Source organism: Microcaecilia unicolor, chromosome 13 (assembly GCF_901765095.1).
Source record: "Microcaecilia unicolor chromosome 13, aMicUni1.1, whole genome shotgun sequence".
Taxonomy (NCBI): domain Eukaryota; kingdom Metazoa; phylum Chordata; class Amphibia; order Gymnophiona; family Siphonopidae; genus Microcaecilia; species Microcaecilia unicolor.
In genome coordinates this window covers 73,036,771-73,058,350 of record NC_044043.1, presented here as the reverse complement: position 1 = coordinate 73,058,350, position 21,580 = coordinate 73,036,771, and the positions used below count along the sequence as shown (strand labels likewise).

The 21,580-nt window shown below is 43.2% G+C and overlaps 1 protein-coding gene across 2 annotated transcripts in view; it reads left to right on the top strand.

Moving 5' to 3' along the window:
• The first annotated feature begins 3,145 nt into the window (after positions 1 to 3,145).
• The window catches only part of CFAP74 (cilia and flagella associated protein 74), a 119,138-nt gene continuing 100,703 nt past the window's right edge, over positions 3,146 to 21,580 (top strand). For both annotated transcript variants that reach the window (XM_030186085.1, XM_030186084.1), the window contains exons 1-6: positions 3,146 to 3,283; positions 8,665 to 8,734; positions 10,102 to 10,248; positions 13,092 to 13,190; positions 19,420 to 19,524; positions 20,902 to 21,075. In XM_030186085.1, coding sequence (XP_030041945.1) covers positions 3,169 to 3,283; positions 8,665 to 8,734; positions 10,102 to 10,248; positions 13,092 to 13,190; positions 19,420 to 19,524; positions 20,902 to 21,075 — 710 coding nt within the window. In that variant the 5' untranslated portion in view covers positions 3,146 to 3,168. The remainder of the gene's footprint in view (positions 3,284 to 8,664; positions 8,735 to 10,101; positions 10,249 to 13,091; positions 13,191 to 19,419; positions 19,525 to 20,901; positions 21,076 to 21,580) is intronic.

Genomic DNA, 21,580 nt, shown 5'->3' with positions numbered 1-21,580 from the left:
TAGTAATTAAATTTACCAGAAGAATAAATCAGCCTAACCTCTATGTTGTGCAATGTTTGGAGTGTCTTTAAAAGTGCATTCATACATACAACAAATTACAATAGTCCATATGACTTATCACTTGACTGACTGACCTCTTTCACTTTAACCCTTATGTTGAATAATTTCTCTACAGTCGATGACCCAATGTATGTTACATTCCTATTTATCACATAGAAATTAATATGCACTACGACAATGTATTCCTCTCTACCACGTATGCATGCACCTTAATGCAGCGACTTTTGTATTCTGTGACCCGGAAATGGCAATCGCCATTACGGCAAATGTAAGCCACATTGAGCCTGCGAATCGGTGGGAAAATGTGGGATACAAATGCTAATAATAAGAAGAAGAACACATGAACATAAGAATAGCCATACTGGGTCAGACCAATGGTCCATCTAGCCCAGTATCCTGCTTCCAACATTGGCCATTACAGATCACAAGTACCTGACAAAATCCCACATAGTAGCAAGATTCATGCTACTGATCTCAGGGACAAGCAGTAGCTTTCCCCATGTTTGTCTCAGGACCTGCACAATCAATTTTAATGGAACACACTCAAAACAATGCTTGAACCTTCTTAAGTGCTGTAGATAGAGAAAAACTTTCTTAGTAAGTAAATGAACCTGTTTCTCAAAAGATAGATTGCTGTCTAAAACCACTCCCAAGATTTTTATATCTGCTTCCAGGTGGAAGGAGGAAGATGTTTGCGATACTTACACACTTATTTAAAAGCCTTGAGCATATCTGTGATTTGTTTTGTTGTTTTTTACAAAACATTTCTTGCGTGCCTAAGCAGTTTCTTCATGTGCTTTTCCCTGTGTTAATAGGTTTTGCATTTAATTAACATTAGCATAGATTTTGGGTTAAGACTTGTGAAGTATGTTAAAAGAACTATCAATATGTATGAAATGGAATATCTATGCATTCACCTTAACGCGTTAGGACAGTTCAGTACATTGCCCTCTATTGTTCAATGTAATATATATTATGGTTATACAACTAATAAGGAAAATAGAAGGAAAACGTATACAACATACGTACAGACAGACAGACACACACACACACACACACACAAATATATTTCCTTGCTGACCTATTTTAATTATTCAGGCGTAATCAACGTAAATGGGTTAAGCAGTATTATAAACATTCCCGAGAAAGAAGTCAATTAATTGAACTGGGCAATACTCCATAAGCACATAAGTATTGCCATACTGGGACAGACCAAAGGTTCATCAAGCCTAGCATCCTGCTTCCAACAGTGGTCAATCCAGATTACAAGTACCTGGCAAGATCCCAAAACAGTACAATACATTTTATGCTGCTTATCCTAGAGATGAGTAGTGGGTTTTCCCCAAGTCCATCATAATAATGGCTTATAGACTTTCTTTTAGGAAGCTATCCAAACCTTTTTTAAACCTCTCTAAGCTAACTGCTTTTACCACATTCTTGGGCAACAAATTCCAGAGTTTAATTACACCTTGAGTGAAGAAATATTTTCTCCAATTTGCTTTAACTATACTACTTATTAGCTTTATTGCTGCCCCCTAGTCCTAGTATTTTTTGGAAAGAGTAAACAAATGATTCACATCTACCCATTCCGCTTTACTCATCATTTTATCTCTATCATAGCACCCCTCAGCGGTCTTTTCTCCAAGCTGAAGAGCCCTGCCTAGCCTTTCCTCATAGGGAAGTCGTCCAATCCCCTTTATCATTTTGGTCGCCCTTCTCTGTACCTTTTCTAATTCTATATCTTTTTTGAGTAGCGTAAGGTGCGGTCAGACCATGGAGCGATACAAAGGCTCTCCGTAGCACCTGAAGGGTTATTGGTTGACAGAAGTTGCTCGCTCCGATTCGGATGCCTTTTTGTCCGTTATAAGCACCGGGGATTTGGTCAGGCTTTAGTGGGGATTTGCAGATTTATCTAGTGACATAAATACACCATTGGATTTTAGGGTCTCGAAGGAAGTAATGCGGAGGGTGGGGGGCGCGGAGAGGAAAAGGGTATGTCATGCAATTTTGGCACTGTAAGCCGCTGGCAGCACTTGATACAACACAACAGCATAACTTAAACACGCCCAAGGGCCCAGGGTTCGGGAATTCTCCCCGCCCCCTCCCTCGTACAGGCTCCTGCAACCACGGAACGGACCATCTGTCAGATCTCGGAGGGGTCCAAAGAAAACGAGAACGAGAAAGAGTGTGGGCAAATGGGGCAAGTTAAAACTCGGACAGCATGGAAAAAGTGGACAAAGACCACGAAGCCATTAGTGTTAAAACAATGGTGGTACTGAGAAGCTCGGCGCATGCTGTGGCCATTCATTCCCACCCCCCCCCTTCCTTGCAACAGGGTGGTTGCTTCCGTTGCCAGGGTAATGGCACTACACATCCGGGAGACTGCAACTACAACTACTGCGGTGGGTGTGTGAGTGACACTCTATGGCCGGTCCCGGGAGACTCTTCTCCCCCCCCACCCCCCACCCCCCATTTGGGCCCCGGGGTCCCCTTTTATTCTTCACTCCATCTCAGCTCTGACCCCCAGTATTCCCATATCAAGTCCAGGACGCATTTGTTTGCGGGGACTTTTGCCTCTTTTTGATTCGGTTCTCAGCATTCTCATACCAGCTCCAGGAGGACCCACCACAGATGCTACTTCCCTGGGACCCACAATCCTGGTCCTGGACTGTGATCCTAGTCCTGGGGCTCCCAGCTTCTCTGTAACTTTGTCATGAAGGGAGAAATGGGCCCATGCTGAAAAGATGCAGAGCCTGATCCCCAGGGGCAACTGTCTGTAACCCTGGAATATCTGCTGCCCTCAGTGGGACACATTAGAAATGCAGAACACCTATATGTGTTTCATGTGCAGGGTTATTAAAGTTCAGCATCAAATTAAATGTATACTTTAATTAGTCATTTCTCTTTGGGAGATTATTTAGTACCAATGTATAACATGGATTCTCAGAGCGCTTCATTTCAGCTAAAGCCTGAACCCATGTGCCATCCCTAACTTTAATTACAAATAGAAATATTGGTACTGTTATATACATATATGTAAATAATCTTTTGGATTCATTTCTCACACATTATTTTCTCAGTTTGGTAGTCTGGTGAAGGATTGCCACAATGGAGCAGATTGAATATGACGCTTTGGAAGAAGATGAGAGCTATGTTCCCTTCTGGCAGTGCAAGCAGTATGCAGCACGGCACACTCCGGAAAAGGCAAAAGATGACATAAAAGGTTCATTTTGATGCCTTGTTAACATGATGTTGGGAAAGGTGTAACAGAGATGGAAACTCTGCACATGTTTTGTTTTATATATCTGCCCTGTATGGCAACACCTAGTGAGGATTGGAGTTTCTCCTGTGTGTGTTTTTTTTAGCAGTTTGTGCACACCACATTGGGAATAGAATGCTTTGGGCCCAAGAGAATGGTCTACTTTGCATCTCAACGTGAGTAGTTGAGAATGAGCATATGTCTGTAATGTATTCAGGCTCAATTTCTTTATTTCTGCTGTGGACCTTAATCTCCCACTACCACAGGCAATGGATGAGGGAGAGCGGGGGCCCAGATCTGCTCCACAACAGTAGCAGAAAGTATGCTACTGTCTCCTCTCCTCTTTTGGAAATTGTAAATTCCTTTCCTACATTTTATTGTAAATTGTAAACGACCTAAATAATGTTCTTGATGGGTGCTATATCAAGAAATACAGAACTTGAACACATTATAGACAGATGTCCAGTTAGCAACTACCCTTTCAAGTCCTGCCTTGAATTTCTGATAAGATGATTCAAGATACAGGTTTGATGGCAAATTGTTTCATAATGATAGACCTATGACACAAAAAGTAGAAGAGTGAATTGTGCCAATTCTTATTTAATGGAACGAGAGAACTGTTGAGAGGTTGTTGTTGAGATGTGTGTAGAGTTTTAGATGGTGCACATGGTATAAGAGGCTAAGGGACTCGTTTACTATGCCGTGTTAGCGTCTATACGCGACCAACGCGTGCCAAAATGGACTGACTGCCCGGCTACTGTGTGGCTCTTGTGGCAATTGCATTTTTGGCACGTGTCCAATGCACGTGTCTGAAAAATTATTTTCGGACGCACGTATTGGACGCTTGCAGGTCATTACCGCCTGGTTACAGTGTGAAACTTTACAGCCATGTCAATGGCTGGCAGTAAGGTCTCAGACCCAAAATGAACGTGCACTAATTTTGATTTTGCTACACATCCATTTTCGGCAAAAATTTTAAAAAGGCATTTTTTTGCAGGTGTGCTGAAAAGTGGATCTTTGCGCGCACAAAATGCGCGCCTACACTACCGCAGGCCATTTTCAGCACACCTTAGTAAAAGGACCCCTAAGATAGAAAAAGTGGAAGACCCCCAGTTTGTGTTTATGTACCAAAGTCAAAATCTAATAGGGAATTCATGATGAAATTGGCAGCCAGTTCTCCCCCGTAAGAAAGGCAGTAACATGGTCCTGTCATTTTGCACCTGAAGTAAGTTTAACTGCTGTGTTCTGCTTGAAGCTTGTTTCTCTGCCCGGACGAGTGCTCCTTTCGGTGGCAGCAGCAGCCGTAGTGAGGGCTTAGTCCCTGTGCGGAGCTGTTCTTGCTACAGAAGGAATGGGCCTGGGGCGGGGAGAGCATGCGGGCCTAGTTCTCCTGGTTACAGATGGCATGCCGCAGGTCCCAGTTCTCCAGCAGCGACATCAGCCTTAGCAGCTCGGTGTTCTCTTGCAGCAGCCCCAGGTACTGCCTGGTCAGGTCCGTGTTGAAGCTCTAGTAGCTGGGCTCTATGGGAGCTCCCGAGGGGCCAGGCGACCCTCTGTGTCCTGCGAGGCCCCATGCTGTGTGCCCACCTCGCCTTTGTGTCCTGTAATGAACTTTAGTCTTATCAGCCATTAATTTCAATTTATGGTGATGCAGCCTATCAGTAAGTGTGGTTTGTTTCTCATTTATTGAAGTAATAGCTTGCGGTCATGTTGCAGTCTATGGTGGCCAGTAACTGTATATCATCTTATAGATCTTGCAGTATGGAGATGCTTGTTTTTCTTATTTGCCAGACTGAAAATTTAACCATCTTCACCTATTTCCTTGATTCATATCCTCAGAATTCATGGCAGGGTGAATGGAATGCCACCCTGCAGTGGGCAATGGAGGTCAAAACAATAATGGACTTTCAAGAAGGCATGATATTGGGATAAGCACAAAAGATCCCTAGTTGCAAAACATTGATGAAATGTTTCTGTTTATTAAGCTCTTGACATACTGCCTTTCAATAAAAACATACAAAGCAATTTACAATAAAAAATGATTTGAAAAAGAAAAGAGCTACAATAATGGACAGGACAGGAAAGAGAGAAAACAAGGAATAGGGTAGGAGAAGGAAGAAGGGCAAAGGCTATCGCTGAGAAACTCCTCTAACATGCCACCTTATCACCATAAGCTAAGCTAAAAAGATGGGTCTTTAGAGCAATCCATAACCATGGATGTGATTGTTCACAGTTCAGGGAGAAAGGGAAAGAGCTCCAGAGGGTGGATTCTAAACGGGAGCAATAAACAGAAGGGATGGATAACCCATGTTCAGTTGCAGAGCAGAGATGTGAAGGGATATAGGGAACTATCAAGGAAGACAAATAGGAGGGGGTCTCTGTGTGGAGAACCTCATGGGAGAGCCAGAAGTGTGACCTAGCAGCATGATTAAGAGCATAAGAGTTGCCGTACTGGGTCAGATCAAAGGTCCGTCTAGCTCAGTGTCTTGTTTCTAATAATGGCCAATTCAGGTTACAAATACCTGGTACAATCTCAAAAAGTATCAAGATACCATGCAACTTAACCCCAGAATTAAGCTGTGGCTTTCCCCAGGTCTACCTTGATAATGGGTTATGGACATTTCCTCCAGGAGTTTATGCAAACCTTTTTTAAACCCACCTACATTAACTGTTTTTATTGCTTGCTCCAGCAACAAGCTTAACTGCACATTTAGTGAAGAAATGTTTTCTCCTATTTGTTTTAAATGTGCTACTATGTAATTTTACCTGTTCCACTCCATTAAGGATTTTATAGACCTAAATGAGTGTTGGGGTTGCCAGGATGAATAGCCAGTGAATCATATGAAATGTTAGAAGTCTATGTCTGCTTTTATGCAACACTGCTTGCAGGGGTTCCCAGCGGTGTAGTTTGGGCAGACTTCCGATGCACATACCTTTTTTGGAACAGCTATAAATGTGTGTGTGTGGTGATTTGTGTACGGCTGGAGCTAGATCTGGGAACCTGTTTTATAAAGGCAAATAGGTACCTATATTACCTTTTTACTGTCAAAACTGTTTGAAAAACAATTCAAAAGAGATCAGTAGAACTCAAACAGCACAAAGAGCTTGGGGGTCCTTTTACTAAGGCGTGCTGAAAAATGACCTGCGGTAGTGTAGACGTGTGTTTTGGGCGCGTGCAGAATTATTTTTTAGCGCACCTACAAAAAATGCCTTTTTAAAATTTTTGCCCACCTAGCGGTAAGGCCTCATGCGGTAACTGGGCAGTAATGGTCTACGTGTGTCAGAAAAGAAAAAATATTTTTCAGACACGCGTAGCGGATGCGCATCAAAATTGAAATTACCGCAAGGCTACATGGTAACCAGGTGGTAACTCCAATTTGGCGCGTGTTGGGCGTTCGTAGGCACCTATGCAGGTTAGTAGAAGGGCCCCTTGATTTCTTATAGCCCCCTTGCATAGTCTAACACATATAAGCATTCTTCCAAGTAAACTCCCCCCCCCCCCCAAGCCCAAAGATTACAACAGTCCAATTAAGTGGAAACAATGCTCTGTCAAACCCTCTTATCCTCTGCTAGGTGTATAAATGTGATTCAGAATCATGCGTCTTGCCGTCTGCGTGAGTGACTGTAAGTATGGATCCCATGTAGAGAGATAGTTCTCTCTTTTTGCTGAAAGTGCTGCATCTCTCGCCTCCCACGTTGCCAGGCAGTGAACCCCGGCTCGCCAGGACCAAATAGATGAAGGCTCTAGTACTACTACTACTATTTAGCATTTCTATAGCGCTACAAGGCATACGCAGCGCTGTACAAACATAGAAGAAAGACAGTCCCTGCTCAAAGAGCTTACAATCTAATAGACAAAAAAATAAATAAAGTAAGCAAATCAAATCAATTAATGTGAACGGGAAGGAAGAGAGGAGGGTAGGTGGAGGCGAGTGGTTACAAGTGGTTACGAGTCAAAAGCAATGTTAAAGAGGTGGGTTTTCATTCTAGATTTAAAGGTGGCCAAGGATGGGGCAAGACGTAGGGGCTCAGGAAGTTTATTCCAGGCGTAGGGTGCAGCGAGATAGAAGGCGCGAAGTCTGGAGTTGGCAGTAGTGGAGAAGGGAACAGATAAGAAGGATTTATCCATGGAGCGGAGTGCACGGGAAGGGGTGTAGGGAAGGACGAGTGTGGAGAGATACTGGGGAGCAGCAGAGTGAATACATTTATAGGTTAGTAGAAGAAGTTTGAACAGGATGCGAAAACGGATAGGGAGCCAGTGAAGGGTCTTGAGGAGAGGGGTAGTATGAGTACCCAGTAATCTAAGATGCATTTTTCCCTACTATAATTATATTTCTTTTATAATGGGTGCCTTTTTGGACTTCTCATTTAAGTGTCCTGTTATCAAGCCTAATAAGTATAAAACAAAGCAGAGGAGAATGATCCCAAGCTCTGTAGGAAAAGGGCACCATGAATACATAATTTTTAAGTGTTTCTTAAGTAGAGGAGTGTGGTAGCCGTGTTAGTCCACTCTTAAGGTTATCAATAGAAATCAAACAAAATAAAACATGGAAAAGAAAATAAGATGATACCTTTTTTATTGGACATAACTTAATACATTTCTTGATTAGCTTTCAAAGGTTGCCCTTCTTCCTCAGATCGGAAATAAGCAAATGTGCTAGCTGACAGTGTATATAAGTGAAAACATTCAAGCATTACTATGACAGTAAAATAGATACTATAGGAGATTCTACATGGAATGTTGCTACTATTGGAGATTCTACATGGAATGTTGCTATTCCACTAGCAACATTCCATGTAGAAGGCTGCGCAGGCTTCTGTTTCTGTGAGTCTGACGTCCTGCACGTGTGCAGGACGTCAGACTCACAGAAGCAGAAGCCTGCGCGGCCACATTGGTGATCCGCAAGGGCCGACTTCTACATGGAATGTTGCTAGTGGAATAGCAACATTCCATGTAGAATCTATAGAAATCAAACAAAATAAAACATGGAAAAGAAAATAAGATGATACCTTTTTTATTGGACATAACTTAATACATTTCTTGATTAGCTTTCGAAGGTTGCAACCTTCGAAAGCTAATCAAGAAATGTATTAAGTTATGTCCAATAAAAAAGGTATCTTATTTTATTTTCCATGTTTTATTTTGTTTGATTTCTATTGATAACCTTACGTGTTTCTTTAAAGCAATATTTTAAAAGCCCAGTTTGCATTGTGGCACAAAGAGCATCATTACTGAAATTCTTCGAGACCCAAGTATGTTATCACAGTGCAGGGAGAATTGACTGTAGTGATTCTAATGCTGTTATTTCTCTGTAAAGATAGTTTTACACATGCTTTTTCATCAGTGCACAAACTTGCAGAAGACAGTGATGCAGGAGAGGTGAAAATCGAAGAAGAGGAGTCTGATGTTAGCTGGTGAGTATTTGGCAATCTGCAGGTTTTCAACTATAGTAAAAGTGAATATTTGTCCTCTTGTAATAATGTCATGATTTGCTGCAGTTTCACATCACTGAGGCTCGGATTTCCCACTTAGGCAGTCCAGGCAGCTGCACAGGGGAGCTGGGCTGAAAGATTCACCTCCATCCTAGTAGCACTTTCTTCTGACAGCCATAACATAGGCAGCCAAGACCCCTCGGGCCCCGCTTACTGCTTTTACCCCTTTATTGAATAAAGACTTCACACATTCTATTTGTAGGTTTGGCACAACTTGGCCGCAGCTTTATTTAAATACAACAACATATCTTAACCCTGGGCATACCCAAGCCACTTTCAGCCTCTGGCTCAATCACCCCCAAGCCGAGTCCGCCGCACTAGCAAGACTGGCTAATCTTGAACAGGGCTCCCCGCCGCACAGCAAGGGAGCCGTATGGTAACCGCAGCTACTAGCTGCCTAGCAAAATTGTCAACTGGCTTGGGTACCCCGCCCAAGCTGCGACAATTTCTACTTGCATACGGTAAGTTTTACTGGGGGGGGGGGGGGGGGGTTGGGTGTACACAGCTTGCTGTGGCGACCAGAAGAGGTCGACCCGGCTCTCATCATCTCTCTGGCTCCTCCCGATGCCCAGCGGGGAGCCTCTGGCGATAGGGGATGTCCTTTCCCTCGCCTCGCTCGCCCCCCGCTGGGGCTTGGTGGGCATGCCCGTCGGGGCACGGCGCCATATTATTTTTGGCTCCGTGCACCCTACGGGGCACTGCGCCTTGCATTTCTAAGCAGCAGCAGCAGCCCATCAGACCCACCCCCCTCAAACAGGAGCAAACTGGCAGCAGTCATAGCACAGCAATTTAACTGATCTTACTTGGAGCCTTTTAGGGGGGCAGGTCTGACAGGACACTGCTGCCCAGGCTGAGAAGAAGGAGGCATCCCTTGTCACTGTGGAACATTCTGAAGGGGACCCTTTCCTTATATTCATGCATCCTTGCCTAAGGGGGTCAAATAAGTAGATCTGATCCTGGCTGTACCCTCTGTGTTCTGAATTAAGCAGCATAAGTAATAAAATCCACCTACTCAGATTTATAAATTTAGACCCATGTTAAGGAGTTATTTTGGAGATTTTTAAGCAGCTCCTTTGCACTTCTGGAAGTAGCCTGGCTCTATTTGCTTTGTGAATTCACAAACTTCATCTTTCTCTTTTAATTGTAGAATGTGATTATTTGAAATAGTGACTGTGAAGTTTCTTTTTTTTTTGGCGGGGGGGGGGGGGGTTACTTATTTATATAGGTTGGGGGGACACATACCTAACATCAGAATGTGCTGACTTGCATGAGGTTGTTTTCATTTCAAGGGAAATGGAGGAACTGCAGATCAGCAGTCAGGATCTGCCTAAGAAGATCAGCCACAGTGCCAGAGTCCACACGTTGAATCTGCGTAGGAATCTTAACCAGTTGGAAAATATTTGGAAGGAGAAGATACTGATTAATGAGAAAATCAGGTGAGTACACTTCATTTGACTCTTCAGGGTGAATTGCTGAAATGAATCTAACTGAACCATAAGGCCTATATCCATAATGTCGCCATAGTATATACTGTATCAATCACAAGTGGATAAACCAATCCACTCTAATCTTTTAATAAGGAGGAAAAGATCTCAGACATTGCAAAGTATTCTTACTTTCCCAGTCAATGATGAGTCAGGATAATGAGCTTTCAGCAACAATTCATTCATAGGTCAAAAACCTCCTTGTCCATCATTTTTCAAGATAATTTTTTTTTACTTTTTCAATATATAACAGACCAGTGTAGAGTGCATTACAGTAGTCTAGTTTTGATGCTATCATGGCATGCACAACTGAGACAAGACTTGCCTTCTCAATAAAAGGAGAGAGGCAGTGTAGTTGTTACAAGTGACAGAAAGTTTCAGCGTGCTTGTCTGACATTGCTGCCTGGATGTCTCAACGCCACCTGAAATTAAATATGACCAAAACCGAGCTCATTTTCCCCCCCAAACCCACCTCCCCGCTCCCCCCGTTTTCTATTTCTGTTGATGGCTCTCTCATTCTCCCTGTCTCCTCAGCTCGAAACCTTGGGGTCATCTTTGACTCTTCTCTCTCCTTCTCTGCTCATATCCAGCAGATTGCCAAGACCTGTCGTTTCTTTCTTTACAACATCCGTAAAATCCGCCCCTTTCTTTCCGAGCACTCTACCAAAACCCTCATCCACACCCTTGTCACCTCTCGTTTAGACTACTGCAATCTGCTTCTTGCTGGCCTCCCACTTAGTCACCTCTCCCCTCTCCAGTCGGTTCAAAACTCTGCTGCCCGTCTCATCTTCCGCCAGGGTCGCTTTACTCATACTACCCCTCTCCTCAAGACCCTTCACTGGCTCCCTATCCATTTTCGCATCCTGTTCAAACTTCTTCTACTAACCTATAAATGTACTCACTCTGCTGCTCCCCAGTATCTCTCCACACTCGTCCATCCCTACACCCCTTCCCGTGCACTCCGCTCCATGGATAAATCCTTCTTATCTGTTCCCTTCTCCACTACTGCCAACTCCAGACTTCGCGCCTTTTGTCTCGCTGCACCCTACGCCTGGAATAAACTTCCTGAGCCCCTACGTCTTGCCCCATCCTTGGTCACCTTTAAATCTAGACTGAAAGCCCACCTCTTTAACATTGCTTTTGACTCGTAACCACTTGTAACCACTCGTCTCCACCTACCCTCCTCTCTTCCTTCCCGTTCACATTAATTGATTTGATTTGCTTACTTTATTTATTTTTTGTCTTCTAGATTGTAAGCTCTTTGAGCAGGGACTGTCTTTCTTCTATGTTTGTGCAGCGCTGCGTATGCCTTGTAGCGCTATAGAAATGTTAAATAGTAGTAGTAGTAGTAGTAGTACAGAAGCAGCTTCTGAAGGTTGCTTGGATTTGGGAGATCAGTGTAAATGTTGAGTCTAGCTCCCAAAGTTTTTGACTTGTGATTTAATGGGGAATTCGTATCTCCCAAAAGATATTTTGATGTCAAGTATGTTCCCACTTGTGTTAGGGACCCGCAGGAGCTCAGTTATACTTGAGTTTAGGCAAAGTTGTTTTTAGCCCATTCTTGATTGGCTATTAAACAGGTGACTAACATCTCATCTCCCTTCTATCAGTGTTGTTGTAAATCCTTTCTTGCTTTTCTCCATATATATCCCTTGTGTTGTAGACAGGCCTGCTGTTTTAAAATTTTGCCTTCCCTGAGTTCACTTTTCTGTTGTTCATGGGTCCTGTATCACTGTGATGCCTGCGAGGGGTTGTGATAAGAGTCAGCACAAATGGATGTGGACAATACCAGGCACTTAACTATGAACCTTGGAATTTCCTAAAAGGAAATCATTTTAAGGGTAATTCTATAAGGTGTGCCTAAAGGTGGTTGCCAATCACACGCACATATTTATAAAATGGTACATTCATGTGCACAGTTGACACCAATGTGTAAATACTAGGCACTATTCTATAAAATGTGCACTTAAGTCCTTTACAGGTGACTTCTGTATATGGTGCCGAACATTAGGCGCTACTTCCGTGCTAAATGTTTAGCACGTAAAAGTGTTCTAACGGATGCAAGGCACCAAAACAGGGCAGAGATGGCAGATCTGCGCAAAAACAAACTTATGTGCCCAATTATAGAATAATGCCTAAGTATTTCTGTGTGGATCTGCAAAGGGGCATGGCCATGGGAGAGGCCTGGGCAGGTCAGGGGTGTTCCCTTAAAATGCACACAGAGTAGTCTAGATTCGCGCCCAATTTGCGTGCCGGGATTTACACCTGGTTTCAGTTGGTGAACCTTCTCACTTCCAAAGTTGAGTGCGAATCCCAGCACTATGGACTAGTCTAAAAGGGTGCTGATCATGGAACGCCCGTTATAGAATACTGTTCAGCATCAAATTTTTTTTTTTTGTGCCAAATTTTTAGTGCCATTTGCTGAATCCGCTGCTTAGTGCACAACTGCATGGGGGTGTTAATGTGGGTGTTTCACCTAGCAACATTCACACCTTACAGAATAACATAAATTGTTTGCGGGGCATGGCTCTCATAGGCTTGGCCACTTATGCCTGCCATTAAGTTACCATAAGTGGCTTTGCCTGTATTTTATAACAACTTAAGCCCACCTAAGTACCATTACAGAACTGACGCTAAGCGCAGCTTTTCTGGGGCAGCTAATTTATAGTGCCAGTTCATAGATTTGCTATCCCTGTTTGCTGTTTTTTTGACTGCCAACCAAGTCATCTACCAAACATTTTGCTGTTAGCACTTTAAGACATCATAAAGCCTTCATGCAATCTTTTTTATTGCAGGGGAGAGCTGAAAGCATGCCGGCTCCGGATTGAAAAGTTAGAAAAGGAACGTGACAGCGTGGCAGAGGAGATAAAGGCAGAAGAGGAGGCTGGTAATATGTAGGTAGAATAGAATTATTGTCCGAGATGTTAAATTATGCTGGACTTGTGGTGCTCAGATAGCTTCCAGAATAACTTGAATAATGGCAAGATGCTACACTGCTCTTGCAAAGACAAAAGGAGTGTAGTTTATTGCAGCAATGACTCAAAATAGCACTTGTGACAGTTACTGTACCCTCTAAACTGAGCGGGTTCAGTCCTCCATGTTCAGTCCTGACAGTAGGTGGTGCTGTTTCATTATCACATTGTCAATAGTGAGAGACAGGCAAGTTCTGCAGAACTCCAGGGAACCTGTCTGTCTCTAGCCATTGAAAACACAATATTGAAGCACCAACCCCCACTGGCAGCAATGCAGTTAGAGGACTCCTGCACAGCTTAGAGGGAACTGGGCTCATTGTTTCTGCTGATAGTCAATGAAATGAATGCAGTCTCATTGACAGTTGCACCTATTAGCCTGGAATTCCAATTCTGCATACGCTAGAGCTTTACAATTTGGGGTCAATTTGAATCCACACTCTGCCTCTATGTTGTTGAACAAGTCAGTTTGTTTGTTTTATTTATTTATTTGGATTTATTTACTGCCTTTTTGAAAGAATTCACTCAAACATAAGCAATAGACAATTACAGCAGTAAAAATATTCAAATAATATAAAGTATGGCTCTGAGGCATATTTTCAAAGCACTTTGGGAGGCTAAGTTCCATAGGTTTCTATGGAACTTTGGGAGGCTAAGTGCTTTGAAAATGAGCCCCATAGTATACTACTTACAATGTCAACACAATATGTAATAGAACATTTTAATAGACAGCGTAGGATATAAGCAAAGATGGAACATATAGATAGGTAAGAGAGCAAGAGGAGTTAGAAAATAAGGTGACTAATTTAAAGAAAGTTGCTCATGAAGTCAGAGAGATGATTAATTGTTATCTCAGCTAGGGTAGGAGTGGATAAACATGTCCTGCTGCAGTATATGCAGCCCGTGTCACTTCTTGTGTGTGTGTGTACATGTGAGACTAAGAAGTTAGTTACTTCTTCCATTAAAGGCCTAGTTGAAGAGCCCAGCTTTCACCTGCTTCCTGAAATAGAGATAGTCTTGTGTTAAGTGGAGCCTTTCAGAGAGAGCATTCCAGAGTGTTGGAGCTACTCCGAAGAAGGCTCACTTGTGGGTAATGTCTTTTGTAGAGGGTGTAGTTAGGGGTACTCCTTGGGAGGACCTTAGTGCCCTTGAAGGTATGTAGAGAGTCATCTTGTTCTTCAAGTACTGGAGCCCTGTATTGTATTGTTAACCAATGAAGTTTTTGCAAAAATGGTGCGATGTGGTCACGTCTTTTTCAACCTTCAATGAGTCTTGCTGTAGCATTCTGAATCAATTGGAGCTGGTGCAGACCCTTTGTAGTCAGACCAGTGTAGAGTGCATTACAGTAATCCAGTCATGGCATGCACAACTAGGATAAGATTTTCCTTCTCAATGTAAGGAGAGAGACAGCGTAGTTGTCGTAAATAGTAGAAGTAGCTCTTGAAGGTTGCTTGGATTTGGGGAATCAGAGTAAGTGTTGAATCTAACTGTATTCCAAGGTTCATGACTTGTGATTTGAGGGGGGTTTGTACTTCCCAAAAGAGATTTTGATATCAGGTACATGTCCACTTGTGTTAGGGACCCAGGCAAAGTTTGTTGTGCTTTGCCCATTCTTGAATTGATGTTAGGCAATCAGTTTATTCAGTGCTGTAGGTAAGTCAGGTTCAGTGAGTATGAGTAGCTGCACATCATCCATGTAGAAGTAGAACTGAGTGTCCATTGACCTAATCAGCTCAGCTAGTGACTTGAGGTAAATATTGAATAGAATAGGTGACAGTATCAATCCTTGTGGTACCCCACAGGTCAGTGCCCATGGTGGTGATGAGGTGCTGCCAAATATTATGGATTGTTGCCTGTCTGATAGGATCTGAACCAAGCAAATACTGTTCCATTGATACCTGTTTCTGCCAGTCGTGCTAGCATGATATCATAATCTACAGTGTCAAAAGCTGCTGAGAAGTCTAGAAGTACTAACACAGAGGCAAATCCCCTGTCTCAGTTTCTGTAAAGATCATCTAGTAGGGATACAAGGACCATTTCTGTTCCATAACTGGGTCTGAATCCAGATTGACATGGATCTAGCCAGTTTCTCTCTTCTAGCCAATCATTGAGTTGAACACAGACTATTTTTGTTCTATAAGTTTCCATAGAAATGGGATGTTGGATACTGGCCGGTAGCTTTCAAGTTTGTCATGGTCAAGGTTGTTTTTCTTTAGCATAGGGTGAACCACTGCCCTTTTCAGTGCTGTTGGTAGTTGCCCATTAGAAAGAGAGGAGTTCGCAATTTTTGTGGCACCTTCTTTTGTGGCACTATCTTTGATGGACAGAGGTCGAGGGAGCAGGTATTTGATCGAAGGTCTCTCTCCTCTGTTATAGAGTTAAAAATGTCCCATATGTCTCTGTCACTGAATGAAAGTGATTGGATTTTACAATGCAAATAGGTGTCACACAAGTCTTACAGAAGACAGAAATAATTAATTTCCTTTCACCTCTGTAAGAAGTTTAGGCAGCACCTTACCTCCGAGAAGAAGAGAGTAATCATTCTTCTTTCCCAGTGCTTATGTTGGTGCTATTCTGAGGTACAGTGCAAGAGGCAAAGCTGTGAGGCTGGAAAACTCCCCAAAGATCGATTGCATCACCCAGACTATGGCACCTTAGAGACAAAGTTGTCATGCCTGGTCTTCTTCAACTCAGAAGTATAATGCCTTGTATCACTGCACGTCAAACTAACAATTTATTTATTTATTTATTTATTTATGATCTCATTTATACCTCACATTTTCCCAACTGTGTCAGGCTCAATGTGGCTTACATCACACCGCAAAAACGGACGCCAATACAGAAAATTAAACCTACATAAGAAATAATGGAGAGGATGAGGAAGGAACGAAAGAAACAGGGAAACCAGGGGAGAGAAGGGAAGGGTGAATGTGTCCAAAATTGTCATTAGATTGAAGTGAATCAAGCAGTGGAGACACATGCTGAGTCCTTGGGGTAGGCTTTTCCAAATAACAAAGTCTTAAGAGCTTTCCTGAAATGTAGATGATTGTGAATTGTTTTTATAGCTTTTGGTAAGGAGTTCCATAATTGTGAGCTGATGAAGGAGAAGGATGAAGCATTTGTGGATTTATACTTAAGCCCGTTGCAGGTTGGGTAATGAAGGTTAAGGTATGAACGGAATAGTCTTAATGCATTCCTGGGTGGCAGGATGATTAGTTTAAAATGAAAAAATGAATACCGATAAGAATAGCCATAATCATAATAATGTTGGGCCTTCTTCCTTTAAAGGCTGCCATGCAGTTCTGTACTGCAGATTGCTTGCTGAACAGAGATTACTGAAGAGCTGTAATTTCAATAGTATTGGGATCATTTTGGGAGGAACACCAAATCCACATTATTGTTTGGTGTCTGTTCTAGTGTGTAAAGGACCAGAGATTAAACCTATAGGGATTATCAGACAGGTAAGGGTTCTTTTTGAGTTGATGATGTGGTGCAGGCAGGTGGCAGAAGACCAGGCGTGACAATTTTGTCTCTAAGATGCTATAGTCTGGATGATGCAATCGATCTTTGGGGAGTTTTTCAGCCTCGCAGCTTTGCCTCCTGCTGTATAGCTCAGTACAGCATCAACATAAGCGTTGGAAAAGGTGAATGATTAATCACTTCTTCTCGGAGGTAAGATGCTGCCTTAACTTCTTACAGAGGTGAGATTATTTCTGTCTTTCTGTAAGAAGACTCGTGTGACACCTATTCGAATTGTAAAATCCAGCCACTTTCATTCAGTGAGCCAGATATATAGTAAGTCAAAATTTAAAAAACCTCATTCAAATCTAATCATTTTTTCAACCCCCAAAGTTTTATTTGATTCTGTAACATTCGGAATACAACTAGAGGACGTGAAATGAGATTGAAGGGGGGCAGGCTCAAGAAAAATGTCAGGAAGTATTTTTTCACGGAGAGAGTGGTGGATACTTGGAATGTCCTCCTGCGGAGGTGGTGGAGATGAAAACGGTAACAGAATTCAAAAATGCGTGGGATAAACATAAAGGAATCCTGTTCAGAAGGAATGGATCCTCCGAAGCTTAGCGGAGATTGGGTGGCAGAGCCGGTGGTGGGAGGCGGGGCTAGTGCTGGGCAGACTCCTACGGTCTGTGCCCTGAAAATGGCAGATGCAAATCAAGGTCAGGTATACACAAAAAGTAGCACATATGAGTTTATCTTGTTGGGCAGACTGGATGGACCATGCAGGTCTTTCTCTGCCGTCATCTACTATGCTACTATGTTACAATGTGATGTACTAAGGAGCTCCATGTGGTTCCTGAATCCCTCATGGCTTAGTCTATTGTCCAGTTCGTTGGTAAAGTGGAACAGTTACAATGCCAATGTATGCTGTGAATTAGTAAGGGTTAATTGTGTGATTTCAGTCTTTAGAGAGCAAATATACAATGGCCATAATTACCAGGGACTTTTGGAATAGGCATACACAAACTGTTAAGAGTAGGAGCCAGGGGTTCATATGGTCTCACCAAGCAGCAGTGGCATAGGAAAGGGAGGACGGGGGGGGGGGGGGGGGGGGAGGGCGGTCCACCCCGGGTGCACGCCGCTCTGGGGTGTCGGCTCCACGCTGGTGCACTGCCCTTTCTGCCCCGGAACAGGTTACTTCCTGTTCCGGGACAGAGAGAGCAGTGAACCAGCGCGGAGCCGACACACCCCAGCAACGTGCAGTCGGGGCGGATCGGCCCTCCCGCCCGTCCCTCGCCGCAGGTATGCGCTCCGGGGGGGAGGTATGTGCTCCGGGGGGGGGGGGGGGGGTGCGCTCCAGCGGGAGGAGGGGGGTGCGCCGTGTTGCACCCGGGGGGAGGGGTGCGCAGCGGCGACCCGCCCCAGGTGTCAGCTCCCCTCGCTACGGCTCTGCCAAGCAGCTAATTTTTTTTCCATTAAAGTTTTATTGAACACGGGGGGGGGGGGGGGGGGGGGGGGGGGGGGTTTAAAATGATAAAAGTTTAAAGACTGTCAGTAGTATTACAGAAGCTTTGCTCCACTTATTTGTTATGCTCCAGCCTTGAGAATAATACGACTGTTTGTGATAGTGTTGTATAGAGGAGAAATTGTGATTTCTGACTTGTTCTCAATAAAAACCTTGAAACATAAAGTTTTATTGAAGTGTCTACATATACTCCCGAACCCTATAAATGGCTGGCGCATGCCTAATTTGCCCATGCAATTTAATTGATTAACAAGGCAGTTAGCACCTATAATTGGACCCTAACAATCAATTATGGGTGCTAATTGGCATTAATTGAAATTTACGCATGCAGATTTATGCACCCGGATCTGCACATAAATTTAATGTTTGGTTCCAAAAGGGGGCGTGGCCACAGGAGGGTCATGGGTGGATCAGGGGTGTTCCCTCAATTAAAGGGAGATCCATGCCTAATTTAGGTGACAGGATTTACTCCAGGATTCAGTTGGTGTAAATGTTCACGCCTAAAAGTAGTTGCAGATCCCGGCTGTTCTGTAAATGGTGCCTAACTATGAACACCATTTATAGAATAACGCTAAGCGTTATTTTTTTCAGTGCCTATCTTTTGGTGCCATTTTTAGAATTTAATCCATATAAAGGGTCATTTTCAAAGCACATGGCCTTACAAAGTTACTACGGGGCTCATTTTCAAAGCACTTAGATCTACAAAGTACCATAGTAACATGAAAGTCTGTCCCACTAAGCCAGCAAATATTTTAACTTTAAAAATCAGAAAGGATATTTTAAGGACTATAATTGACATATGTTTGTTCCATTCACGTAAAACAGCCAGGGGTCGATATTCAAAGTGATTTAACCAGCCAGAAACTGCGTCTGGCCAGTTAAATTGCTTGTTTGGAGGTAACTGGTCATATTCAGTGGCACTTAACCAGCTATATTTTTGTTGACTTCGTATACCCGGAAATTCAATGCCAGAGTCTGGACATGGCACTGCATTGAATTTGGGGATAACGTCAGCAAAACGCTGATTGCCGCCGGCTGAATATCAGGCCTTCAGATTTGAAAGTGTGAGTCTCGGTCCCCAGGCAGTACCAGTGCTTTCTTGTCTCTTGTAAGATTTTACTCTTCTTTCTGGCCAATGTCTTTCTTTTTCTGTTTATAATCCTGTGCCAGTGCGGCTGTCTTCCGCCTGCATGGAACTTACAGACGCGTGGTCACCGAACTGCACAACGAGGAAGACATAGAATCGACCATTACCTTGATGCAACAAGAAAATGAGTAAGTCAAGGAGCCAGCAATGAAGCAACAACTGATGTTTGGCACTGCCTGCTGGTCAAACATCACAGCATTGTGGGCTAAAGCCAGGGTTGTGGAGTCGGTGCACCAAACCTTTGAGTCCCACTCTGACTCCTATTATGTACAGTAAATCTAAAAGAAATTTGATTAATTATGGAAACAAGATATTTCTTTCTGTACAGAATTAGGACTAATAGACAACAAAATATATTTATTTGAAGTTTGAACAAAGAACGTGAACAAAAAATCTATACGTATAAAATGCTAAATGTACCATATATTATAATGTTGTAATTTTTAATTTAAACTGGATTCAGAGTCGGTACATTTTTACTGACTGTACCCAAAAATGCTTCCAGCTCTGACTCCATGACTGACTCCGCAGCCCTGGTTAAAGCCTTCTTATTGATAGCCCTACTCTTAGATCGAGGAAATCATCAAACATGCAGGTATGATATGGATTAAACATTTTAAGTGGGAGCAAGCCCAAAGTCATCCAGGTTAGTGGAAATGTTCTAAACATGGGCCCTTTTACAAAGCAGCGGTAAGCCCAATGCGGGCTACTGAAGCAGCCCAGCAATAGTGCACCATCATATCTGGCGCTACAAAAATATTGTTATTTTTGTAGCACCGGTGTGTACCTGACGGTTATTGGGCAGTGCACAGCACTGCCTGGTTACCGCTGGATTAGCATGAGAGCCCTTACCATGGCGGTAAGGACTCCTCCCCGAAATGGCTGCGCGTCAAGCGCTTCACTTGCGCACGGCTATTTCCTGAAAATAGAAAGACCTACCTTTTACCTACTGCAGTAAAAGGGGGCCTCAGCGTGCATCAAAAACACGCACCAATGCCAGCGCAGGCCCCCTTTTTCCGCAGCTTAGTAAAAGAGGCCCCTTACTGAGGCTGATCTATTTTGACAGAGAAGAATGGAGTCTCCGTTTCTTCTCTGCTGTGGAAATTCCCCCTGATTCAAGAAAGCTTCAGGGTCACAGAGATGTGATCATGGGATCCGGCTTGGTCAAGGTGACTCTTAAAACATCACGTGGGATGGCTTGGAAGCTGAGTAGCAGTGGCTGTGCGTTGCCATGTGGAAGGCTCACTTTTTTTTTTTAATTTCTGGATCAGGACTTCAGTAGCCTTGATGACGGGCATTCGTGGTCAATTGAAAGTACCCAACAGATGCTAAAGGGGAAATCCACAGAAGAATTCCCATTTACTTTGTTTCCTAATTCTATAACAAAAAGAAAGCATAGAACTGGAGATTTCTATTGTATTGTATTTTTTGCTAGGCAGTCAATGTGGCTAAGAAGTATCGTAGCTTGTTAATGCCGGCTTTGCTTTTTTTTTTTTTCCCCAAAGGTATGAACTGTGGCAGGTTGACACTGAGCAGGTGAAATTTGAAGGTTTGCGTGACCAGGTGCAGAAAGAGGAAGGGGAGTACAACAAGCAGCGCATTGAGCAGGCAGAGCAGCGGGTCCAGAAGGAACAGCTTGCAATCCTGCAGGCACAGCACAGGCACAAAAGGGAGTTACAGTAAGGCCAGGCTGAACTATCAGTGCATGGTGTCAAATCAATATTTCTGTGTGCTTACCCCATCCTCATAGTCATAGTTACACTGCTGTTCAGAGACTTATATTGACTGCCAGTGGAGACATGAGTTAATTTTAAATTCCTCAGCGACCCTCCAGACCGGTCAAGACGCGTGGGTTATGTACTCCTACCAGCAGAGGGAGACTGAGAAAATACTGAGCTTTGAACACTGACTATATAACCTGTGCAGTACCTACAGTAGCCAGTATTTTCTCAGTCTCAGCAGAGGTAGAAGGACAGCCTGTGCAGTCTTCAATAGTCTGGTGAGGTAGCTTTGATTTTAGGGATAAAGGATTTTGGGTTTTCTTCAGGAGATTTCTATCCTTTAAGTATCCTGTACGTGGTTTGCCAAAAAAAAAAAAAAAGTGCTTTTAAATTATGTACCTGGATTTTTAACACATTATATGGATATGCACCAATATATATGTTGAAACTCAATTCAAAATAT